The 24,430-nt window shown below is 34.1% G+C and overlaps 2 protein-coding genes across 4 annotated transcripts in view; one reads left to right on the top strand and one right to left on the bottom strand.

Moving 5' to 3' along the window:
- The first annotated feature begins 25 nt into the window (after positions 1-25).
- LOC128996561 (GPI ethanolamine phosphate transferase 3-like) lies at positions 26-11,549 on the top strand. Its single transcript, XM_054421954.1, has 8 exons — positions 26-1,086; positions 2,061-2,131; positions 3,511-4,991; positions 5,741-5,954; positions 6,897-7,066; positions 8,322-8,516; positions 10,086-10,270; positions 11,301-11,549. The coding sequence occupies exons 1-8, from the start codon at positions 236-238 to the stop codon at positions 11,344-11,346; spliced, it is 3,213 nt and encodes a 1,070-aa protein (XP_054277929.1). The 5' UTR covers positions 26-235; the 3' UTR covers positions 11,347-11,549.
- An 8,673-nt stretch (positions 11,550-20,222) lies between these two features.
- The window catches only part of LOC128996146 (zinc finger protein 239-like), a 48,885-nt gene continuing 44,677 nt past the window's right edge, over positions 20,223-24,430 (bottom strand). For all 3 annotated transcript variants that reach the window (XM_054421280.1, XM_054421282.1, XM_054421281.1), the window contains one exon: positions 20,223-23,204. In XM_054421280.1, coding sequence (XP_054277255.1) covers positions 21,770-22,918 — 1,149 coding nt within the window. In that variant the 5' untranslated portion in view covers positions 22,919-23,204 and the 3' untranslated portion in view covers positions 20,223-21,769. The remainder of the gene's footprint in view (positions 23,205-24,430) is intronic.

Genomic DNA, 24,430 nt, shown 5'->3' with positions numbered 1-24,430 from the left:
CTCAAAGTTCTTCAGTAATCAGTTATCAGTTTAGTTGAGTTGAGTTGATTACTCTAACTTAATACAAGATTCCTAGATTGCGGTGATTGTGCTTGATGAGTGAATGTCATGGAAAGTTAGTTATGGGGAGAGAATTTGCAGTCACTGCAGCCTTTATTTTGTACATCCGTACTTATTTTACTTGTTTTTATAGTTAGCCTATTTCGTGGTTGCCGATGGTAATATCTGAACAAAAATGATTTTACTTTTAAAGTATTTCATCTTCTTATTTTGGTTAGGATGCATGTTAATTTGTGGGATGTTCTTGTTTACCAGAGGATTTCTACTTAATCGAGAAGTCCTGCATTTTTATTCATCATGCAAATCTTCTTCTAGTCTTGGCTTTTGTGATATTATGTTTAATTCTAGTGCAAAAAATGAAATAAATGGAGAGCATATCCTAGAATGTACTGAGGAGAATGTTGTATCAAATCAATTGAACAATAAATTAGATAGTTCTCAGTTTTGTTTTAATAGCAATATAAAAGTGATTTTGCTTTTGATTGATGCACTTAGTTATGATTTTGTTCTCTACAATGAAAGTCTTGTAGAAAATATTCCTCCCTATAAAAACAAATTGCCTTTCATTGATGAATTGTTAAAAAAGGAGCCAGATAAAGGGAGGTTATACAAGTTCATTGCTGATCCTCCAACCACTACGATGCAGAGATTGAATGGTCTTACCACAGGAAGCTTACCAACTTTCATTGATGTAGGATCTAACTTTGATACATCTGAAATAAATGAAGACAACCTTATCGATCAGTTAGTAAAGGCCAAGAAAAATATAACTTTCATGGGAGACGAGACATTAACATTTATGTATCCTGGAAGATTTCGAAAAGAATATCCATATCCCTCTTTTAATGTCTGGGACTTGGATTCTGTAGATTCTAATGTAAGGGAACGACTGGTACCAGAAGTAAAAAGTAACGATTGGGATATTATAATAGCTCACTTTCTTGGAGTTGACCATTGTGGACATACTTACGGTCCCTTCCACTCAGAAATGGCAAGGAAGTTAACAGAAATGAACGAAGTAATTAGGTAAGTTATGTGTTTAGTATTGATTCAAGCCTAGGCCTATAGGTATCACAGAATTTCCAGTTAAGGCTAGGTAGGCCTAAATTATGGAGGTACAGTCCTACGGAAAAATATCTCATCAAATTTAATTTAGGCCTACTTAGGCCTATCATTAAAAATGATAAAGTTAATAAAGTTGTTCTGTTTGTTTATTTTATCCTTAGCAAGTTATTATCATCCTAAATTTATGTACGACTCAAGTTAGTTAACTTAGGCCATAGACAAAAAGAATAAATATAGACCGTCAGCATTGCTGCGATAAGCATAAGTTCCGGCGTCCACCGCTAGGTTTGCCTTGTGGTTACGGCGCACACCGCTGGCCGTACTGGTCTGCTGGTCGCATACGGCTACTGCGCTCCTCGCCTGCAGCGGTGTGCGCCGTAACTACACGGCAAACCCAGCAGTGGGCGACGGTACCTTCCTTTGACAGTCTATAATAATAATTATTATATATATAATAGAATAATTATTATTCTATTTGTCTATGCTTAGGATTTAATGAGTTAAATAAATACTTAAGTTATAGAAAACCCTTTTGATTGTAGGTTTTTGTTTTGTTTGATTGCTTCATTTTTTTATTTGATTGCTGTTTTTGTCAACTTATTGTTTGTTTTGTTAACATTCATAAAATATTATTGTTTTTGGTTAAGTTTGAATACGATTGGTAAGTTTAGTTTGATTACTAAACATAGGTAGGCTAATAAAAATTAAACAAAAGCGATACCTTTATCAAACTGAAACAAAATCAATATTGCCTATTTCAATATTTAATCTGGTAACATAACCTAGTGCAGGTTCTCTGCAAAACTGTTGCCGGTAATTTAGGCTATTATGACGTACCATAGTAAATAGGCTCTCCCTCCAAAGTCAGACGTTAACCACTAGGCTGTCTTAACTCTCATAACCAATCGTTTTTCAATATAATCTTTATGTTACAGGAGTGTTGTTGCTGAATTGGACAACAATACTATTCTATTTGTTATTGGAGACCATGGCATGACTGCAACAGGTAACATTGAACCATAGGCTACAATTTAAGACTAAAAGTAGCCTATAAAAGGTAAGATTAAAGCTTACACCAGAACTGTCCGGAAAGTAGCCTAACAAATATTTTACAGTGGAAGGCCTCATATCCGGGCACTTTAGGACCAAACTCTTGACCAGATCGGTACTATTAATAACGATAATTTACAATAAAATAATGTGTTAGGCCTACCAATAAAATGTAGTAAAACATGTTGAAGTTTCTTTTGGGTTTATTTTTATTTATTTTTCTAGAAATAAAGGCTACACATGTTTGTAAAACCAACATAGCCTAATAGATTTATAACAATGACTAACACTAGATTAGCCTTGAAGATTCGATGAAGATTAGACCTTAAAAAAGTATGTAATTTTCTGCTGAATTTTCTTTTCTTATCCATTGTTAATAAAATTACTGTATTGTACTAAACACACTAGAAACCTTTCAGAGGCTAGGCCCATTAGCTCAACTGAATATTGGCACAGTAAAATGTAAACAAACAGGAAAACCATGAGAACGCTCAAGTCACGGAGACTATTGCTTCAAACTAAACGTCTGAAGGCCTTGGGAAAATCGTTTTGATATTGGCTTCCTAGAAGTTGCCGGATTTAAACTTTAAGGCTAAATATCAGGGGTTCTAAGTTTACTGTTATCATCAATCAACCAAGCTTTGGACTACGTACTGTGTTATGAATTTAAGTCAGAGAAGTATTCAACAAATCCTGTCATCAAACCATGATCTTGAGGGTTTGTTGCTGCCTTTTGTTACTAGTTCATGTGACTCACAATTAGGCTTACTTCTAAAATGCTCCGTTTAGAACATGAATCCAGCTAAAACATAAACCAATCTATTCTAATCTCAGTCAGTAACAAAGCCATACAGATCATCTCACCATTTAACACTCACCCTTTTCTTATATTTGGATAAAAATACACACATAGGTGGCCTCCCCATCTCAACTGATAGTAATAATAATAATCACACCCAGCTCCAACTAGTTGTTTCTTTGCTATTCAGCATTATAGACGGTAAATTTGTGTTGGTACAATAACCATACTACAAACCTTTTAATTTTTAATTGTAGCCGGTAAAGACCCTGCTGCAGACACTGTAAGGTAACAATAGTACAGACTGACTCAGTTGGCAGTTTTATTGAGTAAAGAAACAATCTGTTGCCATTTGTCCTGTTCATTAAAAGCTGGATACAACTGTCTTTTACTTTGTGGACATCCCTCAAATTTTCAGGCAATGTTTTTTATCAATAGGCTACAATATATTATAAAAAAAGGATATCTAAAAAAATCTCAATGCTTGATCTGTTGGTACAGTAATCAAATAAATATAATGTTGTTTATTCTTCCAGGGGATCACGGAGGTGCCAGTGAAGAGGAAGTGACCAGTGCAATGTTCGTCTACTCCAATCGAGCGTTTATCAAGGATATTGATCCAGTAGAAGAAGTCCGTCAGGTCGACCTTGTGCCTACTCTGGCGTCAATAATGGGAACTGCAATCCCGTTTTCCAACCTTGGAAAAGTTGTTGTCAATGTTTTGCCTTCATTCTCACTCAAATCAGATCTTTCTAGTAACTGGGAATATATCCTTATCGCTCTATGGACTAACATCAAACAAGTTACGTTGTATATCCAAGAATATGCTAAAACAAAAGAGGAGTTCCCTACTGAAAAACTTGCTGAAATAACGGACGTCTACAAGAAACTGAGATTGCAAGTCGAGGGTATAAGTGGTGAGGAAGAATTGTTAATTTTCATTAACGATTCAACACTGTTCATGCACGATGTTAGAGAAATGTGTGCACAAGTATGGGCGCAGTACGATACAATGGCAATGTCGAGAGGGTTAGTTTTGTACTTTCTGTTGGTAGCGTTTGCTTTCATTGTAATTGAAGGAACTCCGATCCATGAGCTAGATGGGATCATAGATTGTGTACTGATTCACGCTGCTTACGGTTTAGTCATAATCTCTTTGGTCGTGCTCGGTTTGTTGAGATATCTGGACGTTTTGCAGGATGCAGAACAACTGGTTTATTTTTGTGTGTGCACCCTCTCAGTAGTATGCTTGTGTATTATCGTAATCATAAACTGGAGTTCCATTGCCTGCCATTGGTACGAGATGAGTAAATCGTCAAACTTGGCAAGTGTATTCTGTAGACTCATTACGCTATTCAGTTTCGCCGGACTTTTTTCTAACAGTTATATTATCAACGAAACATTTACGTGTCATTTCTTACTGATCTCTCTCGTTTTTGTGTCCATGTTAGAAGTGAAAGGTGAAATCCCCAAAAAGGTTGCAAAGACTTTTGAATTATTACAGTCGTTAAAGTCCTTTCTTTTTACATCCAGAGGTAAAGCTCTGTCGTTAGTGTTTGTTTTGTTTCTATTGCTGAGGATTTCCGCGATCTACATAGTGTGTCGAGTCGAACAAAACTGTGTGCTGTCTAAGCCGTTACTGACTGAATCGTCGAGGTGCTTGTTGACGATAGTGTTTATCGCTGTGTTCATCACTGCCGCTCGTTTGTACCTGCGTAGTTGTGGGAACCTCGTGGGGTTCTCGCCTACAGTATTTGTCTCGCGCTACGCTCCTACGGCCATCGTCATCGCCACAGGTGGGTTCTGGATTCTACAGTCGCTTCCTCACAAAACCCAACACAAACTGTTAGAGCCGTGGCAGCTGCAGATACTGCCCAGGACCGCCATGTGCCTATTGATCGTCGGTCTGTCCACTCTGTTTATCCGTCCACTCAGTGTTTACCATGTGAGTCGTCACAGCAACAACTTCATCCCATATGACAACATCATACCTGCTCTTTTCAACCAACTCAAGGAGGTAAACCATATAATTACTAACTTACTTTTGATTACTTTGTTTACATTAATCCTTTGCACTTCAAAGGCTGATATTATACCCAAGCATAAAATGGAACCTAAGAGTTTGATTCTTGTAGCCTTTAGAATTGCCAAATAGTAAAATAATCGAGATAACATAGGCTACCTTAAGTCCAAGCAGTTCCTTTTCTAGAACATAGACTATGTATACATTTTGAGTTTTACTAACCCATTGTCAGGGCTACAGAAATGTGAAACGTGAATCAGAATTTTACTTCATACAAGAATTTTTTTGTATTTGAAAATCGCTTTAAGACAAAAACATCTCTATTGATTGTTTTCCATCGGCCTATGTTTTTTTTTCTGTTAACCTACTTTATTTTGCATTTGATGTTTTAATCAGCTAGGCTTATTGTTTAGGGAAAAGAAAATCAACTTGAAGGTGATTCTTTTTTATATATTTTATGTTTTAGACACTTAACAATCACTAGTTTTAAGATTTAGATAAAAAATATGTTGACACTATTTCACGTATGGTACCAATCCGTACATTTTATGAAATAAGGATGATGAAAACCATTTCTTTGCAGATTCGCTATTTTTGAATAAATTACATACATATAAAAACATTGAAACACAAATTATACTTTAAAAAAATTTAAAAGCTAGTAATTTTGTATCAGTTGTAGAGCCGGTCAGCAATAGTCTACGATAGAGATTTACTTGGTACTAAATAACATTTTTGTACAGGTGATGGTGCGGCGCACAGGCAGTGATGTGAAGGGTTACCCTGTAGTGTTTGGACTGGCCACTGTCTACAGTGCTTGTTACATCAATGTGTCTGTGCTGCTGACTCTGCTAGCCGTGCTACTGCTTGGTTCCGAGACTGCTGCTGCTGCCGTGCTGATGACGTTATCTCTTTGGACACTGGCTGTTGTCACTGCCATTTCCCGCCAGAACAAAGGTATGAACATTGGATCTTTATGTTTTCTACATTCACCCAAACTTCACATCGGATTCAAATTAGAGATATGCTCAATAGTAGGGATGGATAGGTCTCAACACTTTGGGAAATTTTCAGGAGAAATAAATTTTTGAGGTAGCAAGCTTTTCACAGTTTGAACAACGAGACGATGATGATATATCCGTGAAGAGATGTTCTCGATTGCATTGCAATTGCAGAAGCTGTTCATGATGGTGCCACAATCGCGGGAGATAGTGACGACGAGCTATGTCTTAAATGTTGTTGTAAACGTGGGACATCAAGGGGATGGCGTTGTGACCTTGAGACATGTTGATGATGGGGTAAATGGTGTCCATGGCGCCTTGATTTTTTAAATATAAATCATTTGCCATTGAACTGAACGATCAGCCGTTAACATTTAAACTGTTATAAAGAAAGTTTGTCAGTATCGCCAAATCTTTTAATCCAAACTCTACAAATAAATCAAAGGCTGGGGGGGGGGCAGGCCCTAAAAAATCATAACTAACAAATCTTTGTTTGTTTACATCGGTAAAATTCAAGAAAGATAGTAAACAATAAACATTCTTTTTGTGTAGTAAACAATATAATGATCAATTTTGGTAGGGGATAAACATACAACGGAAACAGTTTATTTCACAGTAGTATAGCAAAATATACAATATTCCTCACTCATAAAGTAATTAAGTAAGCAGTCTAATATTCCAATGACAGTAAGTGGTTACAAAAGAAAACATAACCTCTCAGAGAAGTTACGAGCAGTGATTGTCAAGTCACTAAATCTTTAGGAACGTATTACCGATTTAGATTCTATTGTTTGTTAGGGTAGTAATGGGGAAAAACGTGCGTCACTTGTCCGGTAAACACTTACCTATTTACCGGACTAGTAACGTAAAATAATATATTATTTAGTTACCTGTGCAGGGGTTGCCTGTGAAGTGCCGTGGTGGTGTGTGGTCGCCTGGGGCCTCTCCAGTATCCACTTCTTTTACGCTACGGGTCACCAAGCTTCCTTCTCCACTATTGACTGGAAGTCCGCTTTTCTGCTATCGCCCAACTCAGAGTTGTCGTCGTACATTGTCCCAGCTGTCCTGGTGAGTTATTCTGACCATTGACCAAAGACATTCCATCCCCATTTCAAAGTTGCTAGATTGAAATCAAAATGGATGAACTGAATTTAGCGAATACATCGACCTTTCAACCAAGTCCAGCTGATAGGACAACTTATTGGATCTTATAATTAATATTTTTTGTCACATCTACTATGTCAGCAACAAGATCTAAGGCAAAAAAGTTTAAATCTAAGACCCTGGGAAAGAGTCCAAACTAGCACAAGAAACATAAAGCATTGCACTTTATCCGCAAAATGTTAGAATATTTCGCTGTCACTGGCAGCATTTTAAAGGAAGAGAGATTTTAATGATTTAATGGTGGTCAGGGAAATAATTACCTCCGTACCAATAGTTGTTTCATGATGAATGGCTTGAACTGGTTGGTATAAATGAAGTAATAAAGGTTTTAGTTACCTGTTGTTTGTCAAAACTATCCGTTGTAGTACAATTAACTGGAGTTATTTCAGGCTGTCTGAAATGGAGCACATCGTCAGGTAAGAATTCCAAGCTAACCATAACACCACCATGGATTTTGTTGGAAGATTTAAATAACTAAAAATAAAACATGGCACAATTGTTAACGTTGACAAAACGAGACATTTCTTAGAACCGTTCGAACACTGACTGAACTCGAGATGAGGTGACGGTAGAAGGTATTTTGCTCCACGAAGAGGGATAATTAGCTGGACATTCAAACCTGATTATGCTAGCCATGAAAGGTAACTTGATGCAACTGCTGTTAATTATACTACAGTACAGCGGTTCGTTTAGACAGATAACAGGTACTGTAACTTAAAACATCCTTATTTAAGCTGGGTTTTCCTAGGCGAGGAGAGAGGAACGCGGAGAGCTGACTCCTCTTGTCTTAGGTAATTTAATGTTACTGTTTTCCTTGAAGCGGAGCGGAATGCCATGTTACTCGCTTTTCCGCCCTCTGCCCTCTGCTCTCTTCTTCTCGATTCCTCTAATTTGTTTATCCTGGGAGTGCTGAGGAATTGGTTGTTCTCAATGTGTCATGACTGTAGTTTTGATACTGATCTCCTGTAATTGTGTCAAAACCATGATCAACATGATCATGATGCGCAGTAAGATTAGACTAGGCAAAAAAAGCTTGTTTGATGTTTCTTGATACAAAATGGTCATTCACTGGTGCGCTCATCCTATTTGAAAATTGGCTACTGCTGGTCTACTACATCCAAAACCAAGTGCTGTAACTAACTGCTGATCACTGTTTCAGGTCATAGGCAATGTTTTCTCATCTCATATTCTTCACGCCACTTTGTTGCCGTTGTTGGTGATTGTGCCGCAGACTCTTGCTTCATCCATGCATGATGCCAAGAGAGCCGAACTCAACCTGTTTGAACGTGACAGACAGATGAATCGGGCCGTTTTCAAGTTAATCATACAATATATGCTGTTTTTCAGTCTTAGGGTGAGTTTAGGCTTTTCACTTTTTGGCTGCATTGTGTAAATCAGTCTACAATGAGTAAAATATTTTTGTCACACTGAAAGCAAGTGATTTCTAGTCTCTTTGTAGACTTGGACAATGTCGCTGTTTGAAACAGATAAGGAAAATTAGCTCGATGGAGTTCAGTAAAATTACCGAGCACTTTTTCAAAAAGGCATGTAAGCTTAACTCTTTAGACAAATGGAATTTTACATATTCTGCAGGTTTGCTGTGGCGGGGGAATTCAAAAAAAAAATTTTTAGTGTTATAAGACGTATCTTTATTTGCTTTCCGTATTAATATATAGAAGATTTAGTTATGAGTGGTTTGTTAGCATGATAACTCAAGCAAAAATCGTTTGTCAAGGTAAAAACATGTTAACCTACATTTATTTGCACGAGTTTGCAAACCAGCATGATCGGGCAACAGAAATGGGGTTTTACAGTGTAAAAATGTAATTTCCCCTTTTTTCCCCTGAAACTTAACATTTCATAATATCTTCCTAAACCATTTTGTAAAGCTTAAAAAACGTACAATTTACTATTTTGAATTTGTTTGCACACCTTAATGATTATGGAGAGAGTCCCCCAAAAAGTCCATGTTATTCTTATATGTAGCCTAGGTTAGTTTGCTTGTTTTTATAAATGTAAATCAAATTTGGCAAATTTTTTTATTTAATACTCATTTTATTAACATTTCAATAAAACAAACTTTATTGCCTTGCCTGTTGCAGCAAACCTAAATACTGGTTAATTTAATGTTATTTAAAAAGAAAATAAATGTTGCAATTTTAAGGGAATACTTTAAGGGAAATTCAGCCAGAAAAAATGCAGCAAAAATCTTTTGTTTTAGCGAATTTTCTACATAGGGAATAAGCTATTACCGTAGTTATCATGACCTGGAACCAGGACTAATTTAAGCAAAATTCCCTTATTATAGGAAATATTATCAGAACTTAGCAAATTTCCCATATAGAGATACTTAATACTATGATACTTTAATACTTAAATGAATACTTATACTTTTAAATGAAATGACGACCATACAAAGTAGGTATTTTGATATCATGGTAAGATCTAGACCCAGAATAAATTTAGTTTTAGTTTTAATTTTACCCAAAAACCAAAAATACTATGCGTTAAAATTTTTAAATTATGTCAGCAAGATAACTCAACTAACGAGTTTGCAAACCAGCTTTTTAATTTCTTACTCACAAACATAAAATTTTGGAATGTAGTTCTAAACCAGGTTGAAGAGCTAAAACAAGTTATTTTAATAATTTGAAACACTGTTACATCTTAATGCTACGGGGAAAATTCCATAAAAAGTCAATTTTAAATTCTCGTTTTATTCTTATAGAGAATAAACTGTTGTACTTGATTTGCTCGTTAATTGGTGTATTTTGATTAAATCTTTTTAAGGAAGCTGCTAAGTAAAGATTGAACTATGGTAATTCACCTAGTATGCAGGTTTGCGGCGGCGGTATTTTTGACTTTTGGTTCCAGGTTTAACATTATTCACAAGACTCTTTTTTAAATTAGTGAATTTTTGCAGGTGTTTGGCTGCATGTTAGCAGCCAGTATACACGCCCGCCACCTCATGGTGTGGAGCATCTTTACACCTAAGTTGATCTTCGAAGGTATCGGGTTTGTTCTCAGCCTTCCCTTCACAATGGTTGGGTTTTTCTTGCTCCAGAGGATAACCACGAGATTAGACTCTATGCTCCAAGACATCCAACGGTAATCTACTGCACAAAACCTAGTACTGATAAAGTGTTTATTGATGATGGTTTATCAAACTTGATTTATTTGGAAAGATCTCTTGTATTAGGAATACATTGAGGAATTGATACACAACGAGCTTACCCAAAAAAGAGTTCCAGCAGTTGACAAAACAAAAAGTTCACATTCACAACACAATTATAAATTATGTTGTAGATTCATTAATTGTGTATTGAGAACATGTGTGAAGTATTTTCTTTGGTTAGTCGTGTATCCATAACTTAATATTTTTAACTTGACTCTAAAGGAGGCTTCTTTATCTCCTAAGACTAAAACAAAAAGAACTGAAATTTGTCACAGAAGTTACAAGTATTTATTCGATGAACACATAAGACCAATAGATGGAGCACACCTATCTAACTAACATTCAAGCAGCTGAAGCCTGGTCCGCCATCTTACTGTAGGATAGAAGCACTAGATGTCGATGAAAATGGCACCAAAACTCAATGTTCCGCTTCAAAATAACTCGACATTTAGCATACTTAGACTAAAGTTATATGGTTGAAACTTCGTATGAGTGAAGTCAATAAATCTAGAACACTATTAGTTTTAATTAAAAGCTTAAGAGTTGATAAAAGAGTTTTGAAATATGACATGAAATAGTTTGTCGACTACTACTTTTTTTATTTTTTGGAGTGGTAAGTTAAAAAACGGTGGATTTTGTAGCTAAGGAGTTAAATGTTCTGGATCATATTTTTTTTTTAATTTTTAGCTGCTATAGTTTGCTTGTAATTTGGTTATACCATAGTCGATACACGGCACGGCACATATTTTCACGGATATTATTGATATCAACTAACATTAAATTTAATTAGATGCGCTAGCTACTAGGGCTCATCACAGCCGGCATCCGCCATCTTGTTGTAGATTAGTGAAAAATCCTGGCTTCACATCACAGCCAACGTGCTCCATCTATTGGTCATATGTGATCGCTGTATTTATTACAGGTAGAAAACCAGTGATTGTCTTTTCTTTGTTTTGGTTTCAGTATCTGTAATTTTGGACAGAGTAAGCAGTCTGTTTGCCCTTTGTAATGTTTTAACCAGGTAAACTAAAATATTTTGTTGCTAAAACTGTATGCTAATAATACCCCCGCCGCAGCAAACCTGCCGACTAAGCGAATTTCCATTTGTCTGAATTGATTTTCAGTTGAATATATTTTAATAACATTAGGTTTAACGAGTACCTAGGTTTGCTGCTACAAGGAAACTAATAAAGTGTGTTTTTGAGTAAAATATTAATAGCTTAGTACAAAATAAATAAATTTGCCAAGTTTGATCAAAATATATCCATAAACAAGCAAACTACAACATTTGACAATATTCTCCATAAGAATAACATGGGAATTTTAAATTCACAATTTTTTTAATTTTCTCCGTTACTAATAATCGAACAAAAATACTTTTATATACTAAATTATTTGTTTTTTTAAGCTCTTTAAAAAGGTCTAAAGAGAAATCGGGAAATTTTGTGTTTTGAGGGTCAAAAGTGAGAAAAACCAATTTTTACCCCATAAAACCCCCCGTAAAGCCCCGTTCCCATGGTCCGATCGTGCTGGTTCGCGAAATCATTCAAGTTTATCCCGCTTTACACCTTTAAACCAAATTTCATCAAAATCGGACAAAAATTACTCAAGTTATCGCGTTCACGGACGTATATATATATATATATATATATATAAGTCTATATATATACATATATAAAAATTTGAACGAATAGTGTTTTTGGCCTCTGGGGACATCAAAATGAAAAAGTAAATCGGTCTTGGGTCTAGGTCTTACCGTGCCACCTACGGTAATAGCTACTTCCCTATAGGGAAATTCGCTAATAGGAGTTCCAGCCAAATTTTAAGTAAGGCAACAGAAGTTTCAAATGCTGTCATACTTACCCACAAACATTGTTGAATATTTTATTTTGCTATAACTAAAAGTGGAGTCGATACCAAATAAAAATCTGTGCGTTTTTCCATACCCTTTACAGTTCCAAGATTTGAGATTTGATTTATCAAGCAAGAAATAGAAACGAGAGTACATAGTTTGTACTTTGATCTTGAAGAAATTAGAAAACTGCACAGATTGTAAATATGTTTTAATAATGAATACATTGTGTGCTCTTTTTGGAAATCCTCAAACAGTTAGTTTAAAAATATATATATAAACCTTGTTTTTTCCAAATTACTAATAAATAACTTGAATTATTCTGGGGGAGTGTTAAAGTAGAGGAAATGGGGCTTTTTTACATTTCTATTTGATGTGAAGAACTTTGTTATCTCAGTTGTGTGTGGCAAATGATAATCACCTTTTTTCAGCTTAGCATTTTTTTACTTTTTTGTTGTAGGATATTTTTAAATATTAATGTTAGGATCTTGCAGACTATGTGGAGCTTTTTAGTATATATGGAAGACATAACACCAATTATTATGTGTTTAAAATATCTAAAGTTGTTTTATTAAACATTATCTTGCAAATGATAAACTGTACGTCAAAGTAAAGCATTGACTGTTGGATGTTATAATTTTGGGTTTCCAACTGGGAAGGTTGATACAGTCCTATAGTTCATGTTGAACATGTTATATTTATTTAGTTGAATTAACATACGCTTGGAAACTGACTGCAGGACTCTTGTGAACCACTTTTTTAATCAGCTACCTACAAGTATTATAGCTATTTTTGTTTTCTTTGCATCTATGTGACTATTACAATCACCTTCGGGTAACAAAATTAGTGATTATGTTCTCTATGTTATTTCACATTGAAATATTAGGGTGTTTATAGTTGTTATGCTTAAAGTGTCAACATTATTTAACCATTTACTATAATTAATTATCTGGTTTAAGAAAGGACAAATTACTGTGGTTTAAGGAAAATACATAGGTGTGCTATTCTAGTCATATGCTGACGTCACTCAGATTGCAAACACCATTTTACCATTTAGAAAAATTATAAAAACAATAACAAATCAAAACAAATATACACTTGTATGGCAATACAATCAGCTGATTTTTTGTTTGCAATCTGGGTGACGTCAGCTTATGACGGGAATAGCACACCTATCCGTAGCTCTTATAAAAAAAATGGAAGAGTTTTAAATTTGTTTAGCAGTTATTTATCTATCGATAAACAAAGTTTTATTAAAATTCATGTTTTGCAAGTAAATTTCAAATTAAAAAAAAATATATCATAATGTTGAAGGATTAAGTAATGTTTTAATTGTTTTGCATGGAAATATTTTAAGAGATTATATTACTGTTTAGGGTTCACTATTGCTTGAAAATCATAATTTCTTTAGTAGCAGCTCTCTTAGATAAAGTAGAAATGTAAAGGTAAACATTGTATTGTTTTACGTTTAATCTAAGTAGAAACAAGCTGAATTTACTGTTTTTAAAACTTTTGCAATCTTCTACTAAATTTCCAAATCTACCAACAACTTTTTTTACTTTTGTCATAAACTTTTTTTACTTTTGTCATATTGTATAGTTATTTGTGTAACTAGTGGTGAAAGTGGCACTTTGCTGCACACGAGAGCAATGTTAACGCACGAGCCGCAGGCGAGTGCGGAATGATCTCGAGTGCAGCAAAGGCCCTTTTCACTCGTGTTACACATTATATTTTTCCTACAGTCACTATAAAGCATATAAATAATTAGTCTTTCAAACACTATACAACACGTTTTTAGGTTCAGCTGGCAACACAAATGGTGCCATAGAGAAAGTAGTACCCGCGGTTCGTATCACTCCGCTATTTTTCCTCGGCAAGAAATGTGCTCCGCGTTTTGAAAATATAGTTCCGTATGTTTTTGTAATTTGAAGTGGTTTCCGCACCTAAAAAAAATGCTTTAAGGGTATTTTCATGTTTATTAAGATCGTAGGAATGTTTTAAAAACGTTTAAAAGAAAAGTCCAGAAAGTTCAGAAATACCGAAACTATAAACACGAAATGACAGGTTAAATCGTAGTTATAATAGTCAATCAGCTGCTCATAGTATAATTATCTTTAAGTGTTGCCAACCTATTTCCAAGCGTACACGGATTACGTGCATAATAGAACCACGCTGTTTTGTGTTGTTTCGTTGGAATCCTGATGTGCGGCAAAGTATAAACCGTACGGCAAAGTATAAACCGTACGGCAAAGTATAAATATGCAGCAATTAGCAGCTTTCTGTACTATAAACAGTACAAGGAAGCCAACTTTGTTGGGTGACTGTAGGAAAAATCTTTTTTTCGTAAGTTTTGTGATTTGAGTGTTCACAAGAACAGTTCATTGGGTACTAAATGTTTAGTAGCGAGATTGACACCCACTACAACCTATGGTTTGTAAAATAATGTTTAGTGAAAGATGGCCTCATTTTTCTGATATGTTCTAGGGAAGCCTCTTTCACAAAATATTTCTCCTTGTTTGTAAATGATTTGTCACAACATAAATTAGTGAAGGATATGGTAAAAGAATAAATTGTTATTTATAATTAATTGTGTGCAATACTTTGGTTGAGTAATCAATGTAAAATGTATTGGACAAGAATGAGAACAAAATATTGTGTTAAGAAATCCTACGAAATGAGAACTGCTGCAAATACTTTAATGCTGTCTAAGTGAATATGGTATTTCTGAATTTTAGCTTTTTCGAGGTTGGATTATATTTATACAAAACTCTGGTTTTGTTATTTACTAAAAACAAAAACTAAGGTAAAACCTCACTAACTCAATCATTTGTGGACATAAAGATCATCATCGTTTCCCACGGTCACGAAAACATCATCGTCGTCTTGTGCAATCACAGCAATAGCGGTAATTTCCTGATAGTGTGATATTCTTAGACGAGTCGGGTATCAATATCGGAATCGACTTTTGACGATCGATTCTCGATACCGATACCAATGTGCAAGTATCAGTGGTATAGAGAATTTACACTTTGAATAAATAAACATAAGACAATCTTTTTCTTATAAATTTGTTACTTAGATGAGTATTTTACATATTGAAAAAAAAAATCTTCAAAATTTTTTTTTTATATTCAACAATTAAAACTAAATTTTGTGCAAAAAATGTACTTTTTTGTGTTCTCCCCTGTTGACTATCTAATTACACATTCTGTCAAGTTACCGGGGGGTCAAGTTAGTGAGATTTTACTCTATATATTATAAGAAAGTGCTTTATAATATTTGCTTCAATTTACTGCACTCGTAATGAAACTGATTTATTCAAATATTGCTGAAATAAAAAACCTTGTACACATTTTGTTTGGGATCTTATCAACAAATAAATAGGTATAAATTATTTGAACTGTCACAACAAATTCATTTTTAAAATTTTTTTTCACGTTCAAAAGTTCAGTGAAAATTATTCTAAATCACAGAGCTCAATGTTGTTTTTTATGTTTGATGCTACTCCTACTAATGGTGGTATCTTTGAAACCTTTATGCTGCCTGCCCAAATCCTTTTTTGAGTATTTATTACACCTAAGCTAAGCCTGTTTAACATGTTCAATAATTCAACTTGACAATTGCAATTGCCATAACAGCTGATTTGATTCACTGAACTGACACGAATACACACACTATTAAATTGCTGGCTTGGACATTTCTATACTGTTTACATCATATTTGTTCACATTAAATTGATAATGTGAATTGATCATGAGTAGGGGGCTTTATCTAACATTTAAAGCTGTTAAGAAAATTAAATTATTTACTGTTTAATTATTTTCAGTGTATATACATACAGTGTTCTGTAGGTGTCTTGCCAAGTTTTCACTGCCATTTTAGATTTAGTTCACATATATTCATACTAGGCTCTTCCAGTGTAAGTAGATACTCCTTAGTGGATATAATGAAAAATTGTGTGAATCATATCTTGTTCTTTGTTTAAAATGTACATAACAGTTGATAATTAGTATATTTGGTTTTTTATATGTTTGAAATATTGTTTTTTGTTGACGGAACAGCCCAAATCCTGCTTTTGTTACTACTTATGACCTCTGTTTTGTTAGGTATAATTGTTGATTGGTAGTTAATTATTAAAATTAGCATCTGGGTCTAGAATCATATTGATGGAATTTGGAAACAAAAAAATATTTTGTGGGATGATTATCCCAACGCATACAAATTCCCTGCTGAGGGTTGTTGGAATTCTCAATTGTTTAGAAGCACATCTGCACATTGGGGTAGTGGATTTTGTGCATGTCTTATAAAAGACAATATTTAAAGACGAAATTTACTAGAATTTCCAGACTGTGAAAAAACACTGAAGACGGTTTATTGTCAAATCTTTGTTTGATGCATGTGCGCCAAGCTCTAACTAAATCAACATACAAAAGTGTTTTGTCTGCTGCAGTATGCGACAATCCTGACGTGTTAGAGAAGTTGAAAAGGTTATAAATTTATTCTAAGCAAATACAATTTTCTCTTGCAGTAGCACATTTGAAATATAAATTGACAATTATTCTATTTCTTTTATAAAACAACATCACTTGTAACTTCCGCTGAGACTTAATAAATAAGTAAAAAGGCCTTTATTTGCAAGCGAGTTTTATATACACGTTTTTTCAAATTTACTCAAGTCAAACTAAAACTAAGCTAACCTAATATATACATAAATATAATATAAAAAATAACTACAAAGAAAAAACATTTACAATTTACATTCGTTTTTCTGCATTGCGGCCCTGAATGAACCATATGATTTGGAGCTCTTCATGTCCTGAGGGAGGCCATTATACAACTGTGGGCCGAAATAAGAAAATGACTTTCTTTCAACCTCAAGCCTCACTGTACAAGAACAGCAAAGTTAGGCCTAGTTGAATACAGAAAGAGTTCAATCAAGCAATATTTTTACTTATACATTGAGTACCTACTAATGTTGTGCCAAGACTTAGCCCAGTTGAAGTTACAGGGGTTTTATGTTTTTTTTTTTTCTGAGGTAAAAGTAACCAACATCACGTTTTCATTCAGCCAAGAACATTATTAAACCCACTTCATTTGTCACCATACTTTTCTGATTAATTAATCTAATTACAGTATGCATTGTTTATATCTTGTCAACAATTTCATATTATGGTATTGTAAGCATTCTTATTGTCAGAGGATTTATTTTTAGTTGTAAAAACACGATTTTTTAAAATTAATTGTTACTAGTCATTTAATATAAGAATGATAGTCCAAAGTTCTATATTGTATTATTTTCAGATTTTTTAAGACCTTTGTAGTTTTTAAGAGTCAGTCTATTTGTTAATTTACTTAGTATTCAGAAGTGTTGTTAAGTTTATTATACTTCAGCAACAAAATAATGTTAAGTAGTGATGAAGAGTATTGTAATGTTTAGCACAATTTTCCAAGTGCAATAAAAGTATTGATTTTAGATGTTGTATGAACTTTTGTCATTACCTTTTCCCAATAATCTTAGTAATTAGAAATCCAAGTGGAATCAAATCAACTACAGGCAAGAGAATAATTATTGTTATCAGTGAGCATATAATTTCATTGAATGATTGCCAAACTCTTTATATAGCACATGTCTGGTGGCTGACCAAATTGACATTTATTTCCCACTTAAAACTCACTCTCAGGTGATGGGGGAACGGAGAATAAAAGAACCCATTATGAGTACTCAAGAAATGGTCGGTATCTTAAACACTGTAGTTTTACAAATTGAAATACGCACCCTGTGGTGTTAACACTTTGAACAAGTCTATGTGAAAAAAAACATTGTAAAAAGGGTGTTGGGCTGTTCATCCCATAGCTGCAGATCACAGAGTTTTTATACACTACTAGTGTCCCTGTTGCTCGAAATCAAACAATTCCTAAGTATTACAGGCGTTATTTTAAAAACGAATAACATCCATAATTTCTGATGACTTTAAAAAATTTGTCTCAAAGATTATGGAAATACTCAAGATGTACATAACAGATCGATATAATCAACATTTCTTATAAATATCTTATCATTTTTCCAAAGCTGATCTAGTTTTTTAGTGTTTTCTACAAATAGCCTAATTCATAGCCGCATTAGGTTGTCCATAATAACGATTATAAATAAAAAAAAGTTCTATTTCTTTTCCTTGGTGGTGTTCTATGACTTTTCTATGTTTCCATAGTTTGCAAATCGGCTCTTTCAATGATTACTACGAAATGCAGCACAGTGTTAATTCAGTTTCCTTTTTAGTATATCAATTTATCCAGGCTCTCACTTTTTTCCATTGTAATATTTACACCAACCCAAATGAAAAAGTAAACTATTAAATTTAAACCAAGTCAGTAAATGTTTGTAGCAAACTGTTAAATTAGCAATATTGTTGACTGTTTACAATTAACATATGTTCTTCTTCTCACTTTTAATTTCTAAAAACAGCTGGAGTTTCATAACCATTTTTGTTTCCCATGTTAATCATATGGAGAAATACGAAAATTAAAAGGACCCTAGGGCCTCACTCTCTAATTATTTGCCTAAAAAGAAAGTTTCCTGCACAACTTCACGTTACGCTCTTTCCAATGACACCAAAAACATGACAATCGGTTCAGTAGCTTCGGAGGAGTAATTGTCACAAAAAACCTGCTTGCGTATTAAATAAGTATATAGAATATAGATTTGAAGAGTTAAAAGATAACAATGACAAGTTTTTATGCACTTTCATATGTCCCAAACATCATTTATCGAACTTGAGATCAACGTAAGAACACTAGTGAAAATCTGTCCAAATTGTCTGTCTGGCTTGACATGTTCCTCAGGAAATTATTGAATTAACAGAGGTGAGGAAATTAAACAATAAATCTCTGTAAAAAGTATTATATTATTGTAAGCAGAATTGATATGTAACCTAAGAACAGTTTATCACAAATATACAGATAGTTCTTAACAAAAATTATTATCAAAAATAAATGTCTTATAATTATTAAAATTATTGTAGCCTATAGGTATACATTTTAAAAAGGATATATACATATCTACATTTATACATTTCTAAATCAGGAAATGTGTTAAAAATATTGTTTCTGCTGTTTAAAAAGTGGCCACCATTCTCCGATATGGCGACTAACTTAAAAATTTAAAAACATATTTAAAATCTTTTTTAAACTTAGGTTTAATTGAAGACTTGCCAACTTTTTTATGAGCTACTGGATGCAGAATGTACAAAGCAAACAGTTTTTTGGTAGATACAGCTCCTGAAGTAGTGACTTTAGAGAAGAATGTCAAAAATAAAAACGTATCATCTATGGTAGCATAACCCAAATACCCCCGCCGCAGCAAACCTGCAGACTAAGTTAATTTTCCTGGCTGGATTTCTACTAAAATATTCCCTCGAAATTGTCCGATTTATTTCCTATTCAAATAACATAAATTTTAATGAGTAGGCCTACTTAGTTTTGCTGCTACAGGGAAGGAATTAAGGTTTTTTATGTTGATAGCTTACTATGAAATAAACAAAATTGCAAAATTTGATAAAAATATATCCATAAACAAGCAAACCACAACAGTTTATTTATTATCCATAAGAATAACATGGGAATTTTAAATTTAAATTTTTTTTAATTATCTTTGTAAACGTTAAGCATACAACATTGCTTCAATATACAAAATTATTTATTTTTGTTATCTATGGTTTGGAAAGAAATTAATTGTGATTTTTTGTGTTTTTGGGTCAAAAATGGGAAAAACTAATTTTTACCCCATAAAACCCCGTTCCCATAGACCGATCATGTTGGTTAGCAAACTCGGTGGAATAAATGTATGTTAACACGTTTGTACCTAACCTAAATTCATCAAAATCGGATCATTTTTGCTCGAGTTATTATGATAACAAACACACATAATATATATAGCTATATATTAAATGGATATTAGGGCTACTATACACATATACAACTAAACAAACATATTATAAAAACATTAGGCTGGTACCTTTTTAATTGAATTATATAATGATATATTATATATATATATATATAAGACCATGAGACCTACGGTAATAGCTTATTCCCTATATGGGAAATTCGGTAAAACAGGATCGCTTACAGTTACAGCAGTATTTAAAACCTTTCAGCAAATTTCTCTAGCCTATTGGGAAGTATCTTTTACCATAGAAGGCACGGTAATACCTAGACCCAGGACCAATAGACTTTTCATTTTGATGTCCTTAGAGACAAAAAACCCTATCCGTTCAAATTGTTATATATAATAGTATTGTATGATATATATATATGTCCGTGAAAGCAATAGCTTGGATAATTTTGGTCTGATTTTGATCAAATTTCGCTTTAAGGTGTAGGACAGGATGAACTTGAATGAGTTTGCGGTCCAGTATGACTGGGTCATGGGAACGAGGGATTACAGACTTTTAAAAATAGGTTTTTTCCTCTCAAAACATGGAAATACCTAATTTGTATTACAAATATTGTATAGGGCTTATAAAACTAATAATTTTTATATTGAATTGTTGTTGTACTTGTACAATTAAAGGTTATATAGAAAGTTCAAAAACCTGTATTATTAATAAGTATCATAGTAATATAATTAATGTGAAAGTTTTTGTTTGTTTGTTTGAAGTTTAATCACGCATTGACTACTGGTTGAATTGGGCTGAAATTTCGTATGATGATAGCTTACATTCCCGAATAACATATCAACATATTCTTCCCAAAAATCCTTTCGGGCCCCGACCCAGTGGCTCTGTAGTTTCCCATGTTAATCTTATGAGTATTCATATTTAAAAAGAATTAAAGAATATATTCAGCTGTTTAAACTACACATGTTGGTTCTATGATATTCAATCATTAAAAGTTATCAGATTTACCAACAGGGTGCAGCACTATTAATAAATATTTCATTTATGACAATAGCTAATTTGAACCAATAAATACAAACCCTTTAAGAAGCACAATGCCTTTGTAAATGATTCAGTCTGCAAATATTTTAATTTTCCATCGTTCCAGCGGCGGTTGCTATGTACACTAACACGAGCGCGCCGCCAAGTCAGCTGACTGAGTGAGACAAAGAATTGGCTTAGAGAGAGAGAGATTAGCGCGGCGGCCAGGTGAGCGATTTTACCTGCGGCCGCGTGATGCTTATTTGAGCGGCAAAATTCCAGTCTGACTATTCTTCACAAGTATTTAGCTTCTCAAAGGGTTTGTATTCATTGTTTGAACCAAGCAGCAACAAAAACCTGTGATACACAATTAGAACTATCAAAGTAGGTTGTGTTATGTTTTAAATTTATAAATAATAGTTGATATTGTGCAATTGATTATTTAGTTTTTTTCTATTATTAAGGCAGAGTGGTAGAAAATTATGGCTATGGTAGATGTGTTATACTATAGCATACAGTAAATTAAAAGAAAAAGAAATTTCAAACCATGTCCTCTCCCATTGCAAACGCAAATCACGATTATAACTTCAGTAAGCATTTTACATATAAACGGCAACCCCGTAAGGACGGTACTCTGCTAGTTATTAATAAAAGTCTACTCTTAACTACTTTGGGTGTGAGGAATTTCCTGCATGTAGGCCCTCGTACTTATGAGATAGTTCCCTACGATGGACAGATGTAAAATGTCCTTTCAAATATCTGTTGGAAGCAAAGGATTTTTCACATGTAGCGCACTTATAAGGTCTTTTCCCTAAGTGAATCAATGAATGTTCCCTCATTGAGCGTTTAGTTACAAAGGATTTTTCACATGTAGAGCACTTATAAGGTTTTTCTCCAGAATGAACCCTTTCATGTACGTTCATTTCAGTTTTAGTTACAAAGGATTTTTCACATGTATTGCATTTAAACGGTCTCTCTCCGGAGTGTGTCGAGGTATGTCTCACCATTTCGCCTCTGGAAAGAAAGGATTTTTCACAAGAAGTGCACTTATAAGGTTTCTCTACTGAATGAGCCAATGTATGCAACTTAAAACTGCCTGTGGTTACAAAAAATCTTCCACAGGTAGTGCACTCATAAGGTCTCTCCCCTGTATGAACCCTTATATGTACTTTCATATCGCTTTTGGTCACAAAAGATTTTCCACATGTAGAGCACTGAAAAGGTCTCTCTCCAGTATGAACCCTTGTATGTATCCTCATATCACTTTTGGTCGCAAAGGATTTTCCACAAATATTGCACTTATAAGGTCTCTCTCCTGAATGTATTAATGAGTGTCTCTTCAAGTAGCCTTTGAATAGAAAGGATTTTTTACATGTAGTGCACTTATAAGGTTTTTCTCCTGTATGAACCAATGCATGTAGTCTAAGATTGCTTTTGTTTGCAAACAATTTTGAACATGTATTGCACTTATAAGGCCTCTCTCCAGTATGAACCCTTGTGTGAATCTTCAGATCAGTTATGGTTGCAAAGGATTTTACACATGTATCACACTTAAAAGGTCGCTCTCCTGAATGGACCAATGCGTGTCTCTTCAAATAGCTGTTGGTAGCAAAGGATTTTCCACATGTAGTACATTTGTGAGGACAATTCCCAGAATGTTTCAACATATGAGTCTTTATGTTATATAGTTGGGCAAAGGTATTTTTGCATATCAAACATTTAAAGGCATGCTCGCGAGTATGTGTTAATATATGAGCTTTAGCTGATTTTCTAAAACAGATTTTTCCGCAAAATAGACACTTGATAGTATGCATTTCAATTTGTTTTGGTATTTGTAATTTGGCCCTTTCTTGTTTATCAGATAAGCTAGTAGCTAATTGGAGGGCCCAACTAGTTAGAAAGCCTTGTATGTAATTTTTTTAATCTTCCTTGTTTGCAGATTACTAAATGTTTAGCAGTTACAGTACAAAGATAACTATTTAATTAACCTTTGATATAATTTTGAGTCGTTTAAAATATTATGCCAGAGATTATAAGTTAGTTTTCTTGTCATAAACTGAAGATCTTTTTTTCTTCTGGATAGCTCATGGGTCGTCATTTCTGAAAAAAATCATACTTTATTAGACACATTTAACTTTCTATTAATTTAAGTCAAGCTATAGTTTCACATAGTTCAATACAGTAGACTCCCTCTGATGCGGACACCTTTTAACCTGACGTCGGTTTAACCGGAAACCCCATTATCCGGAGTAGCCTTGGTCCCGAGGAGTCCACGTATAAGAGGGAGTCTACTTTAATGTCTTCTAGGTTGGATATAAAACATCTAATAACATCGTTCCAAGTTTCATGTATATAGTATATCTACATAATAAGTGGTACTTATTCTAATTGTATTGAATTTGTTGACCTGGGTCAAAAAGATAGGGAGTCCCTCCGTAAGTCACTGGAGTCATACGGTAACCAACTTATTGCCCTCCTTTTTAATGGAGGGTCTATTGGATTCCTGTTTCTGACAGTCCCTTAGGACTCATATTCTATTGCTCAACAAATTTTGTGTAGGACTACATTCCTCTTCATTGACCATTTTTTAGATTTAAAGTTAGGCTACAAGTTTTTTGGGTAATTTCCTGTTAACACATTCACTCCGACGTGGCCACCGGGGGCGCACAAATAAAATTTCTGTCAAAAGTAAATTTGTGTACTAAATTACTATCTAGACTTAAAACCCTGCCATCGTGTCGATATAATTGCGGGTGGCCACGCTGAGTACTGCATATAGCAGAGCGTCACGTATTATCCAATGATTACCAGACGACGAGCTAGTTGATGGTTGTACAGTTAGAGCGTATGGTACTAAACTCATTTTCTTCTAGTGGCGATGCATAAAGCCAAGGTGTTTGGTTATGTTTACAGTGATTGTTTCAGTAAGCTATCGTATTTGAGTGTTATTTATTTTATACATAATTTGCCTCCAGGATTGATTTAATGACTTAAAATGAGGTTACTAACCTGTCGTCAATCAGTCCTATATTGTCGTTGATGACTATATTTTCGGGGCTAAAACCCCATTTTCAAATCTTCTCTTCAGTCGTCATATGTCAAACATATCCTCTTGCACAAGCCGTTGTGCAAGAGGATACAAAACCAGACTAGTCAAACTCATCTCAACTAGTCAAACTGACTGAAAATAAATAAATAAACGTTTTTCATTTTTTCATTCATTTCATTTTCATTCATAAACGTTTTTCATTTTCATTCATTCATTCATTGACTAGTCTGGTTTTGTCCTTGGCCGGCCTCACGCGGATGTACATGTCTTCGTATTG

This window comes from Macrosteles quadrilineatus, unplaced genomic scaffold (genome assembly GCF_028750875.1).
Source record: "Macrosteles quadrilineatus isolate MER2022 unplaced genomic scaffold, UCM_ALF_1.0 Scaffold_6__1_contigs__length_79288215, whole genome shotgun sequence".
Lineage (NCBI taxonomy): Eukaryota > Metazoa > Arthropoda > Insecta > Hemiptera > Cicadellidae > Macrosteles > Macrosteles quadrilineatus.
This window is presented reverse-complemented; position numbering and strand designations above follow the sequence as displayed.

Coding starts and splice junctions, on each gene's coding strand:
- LOC128996561 (XM_054421954.1), top strand. CDS start 236: ATGATTTTACTTTTAAAGTATTTCATCTTCTTATTTTGGTTAGGATGC. Junction 2,132..3,510: donor CCATGGCATGACTGCAACAG/GTAACATTGAAC, acceptor TTATTCTTCCAG/GGGATCACGGAGGTGCCAGT. Junction 10,271..11,300: donor ATGCTCCAAGACATCCAACG/GTAATCTACTGC, acceptor TTTTGGTTTCAG/TATCTGTAATTTTGGACAGA.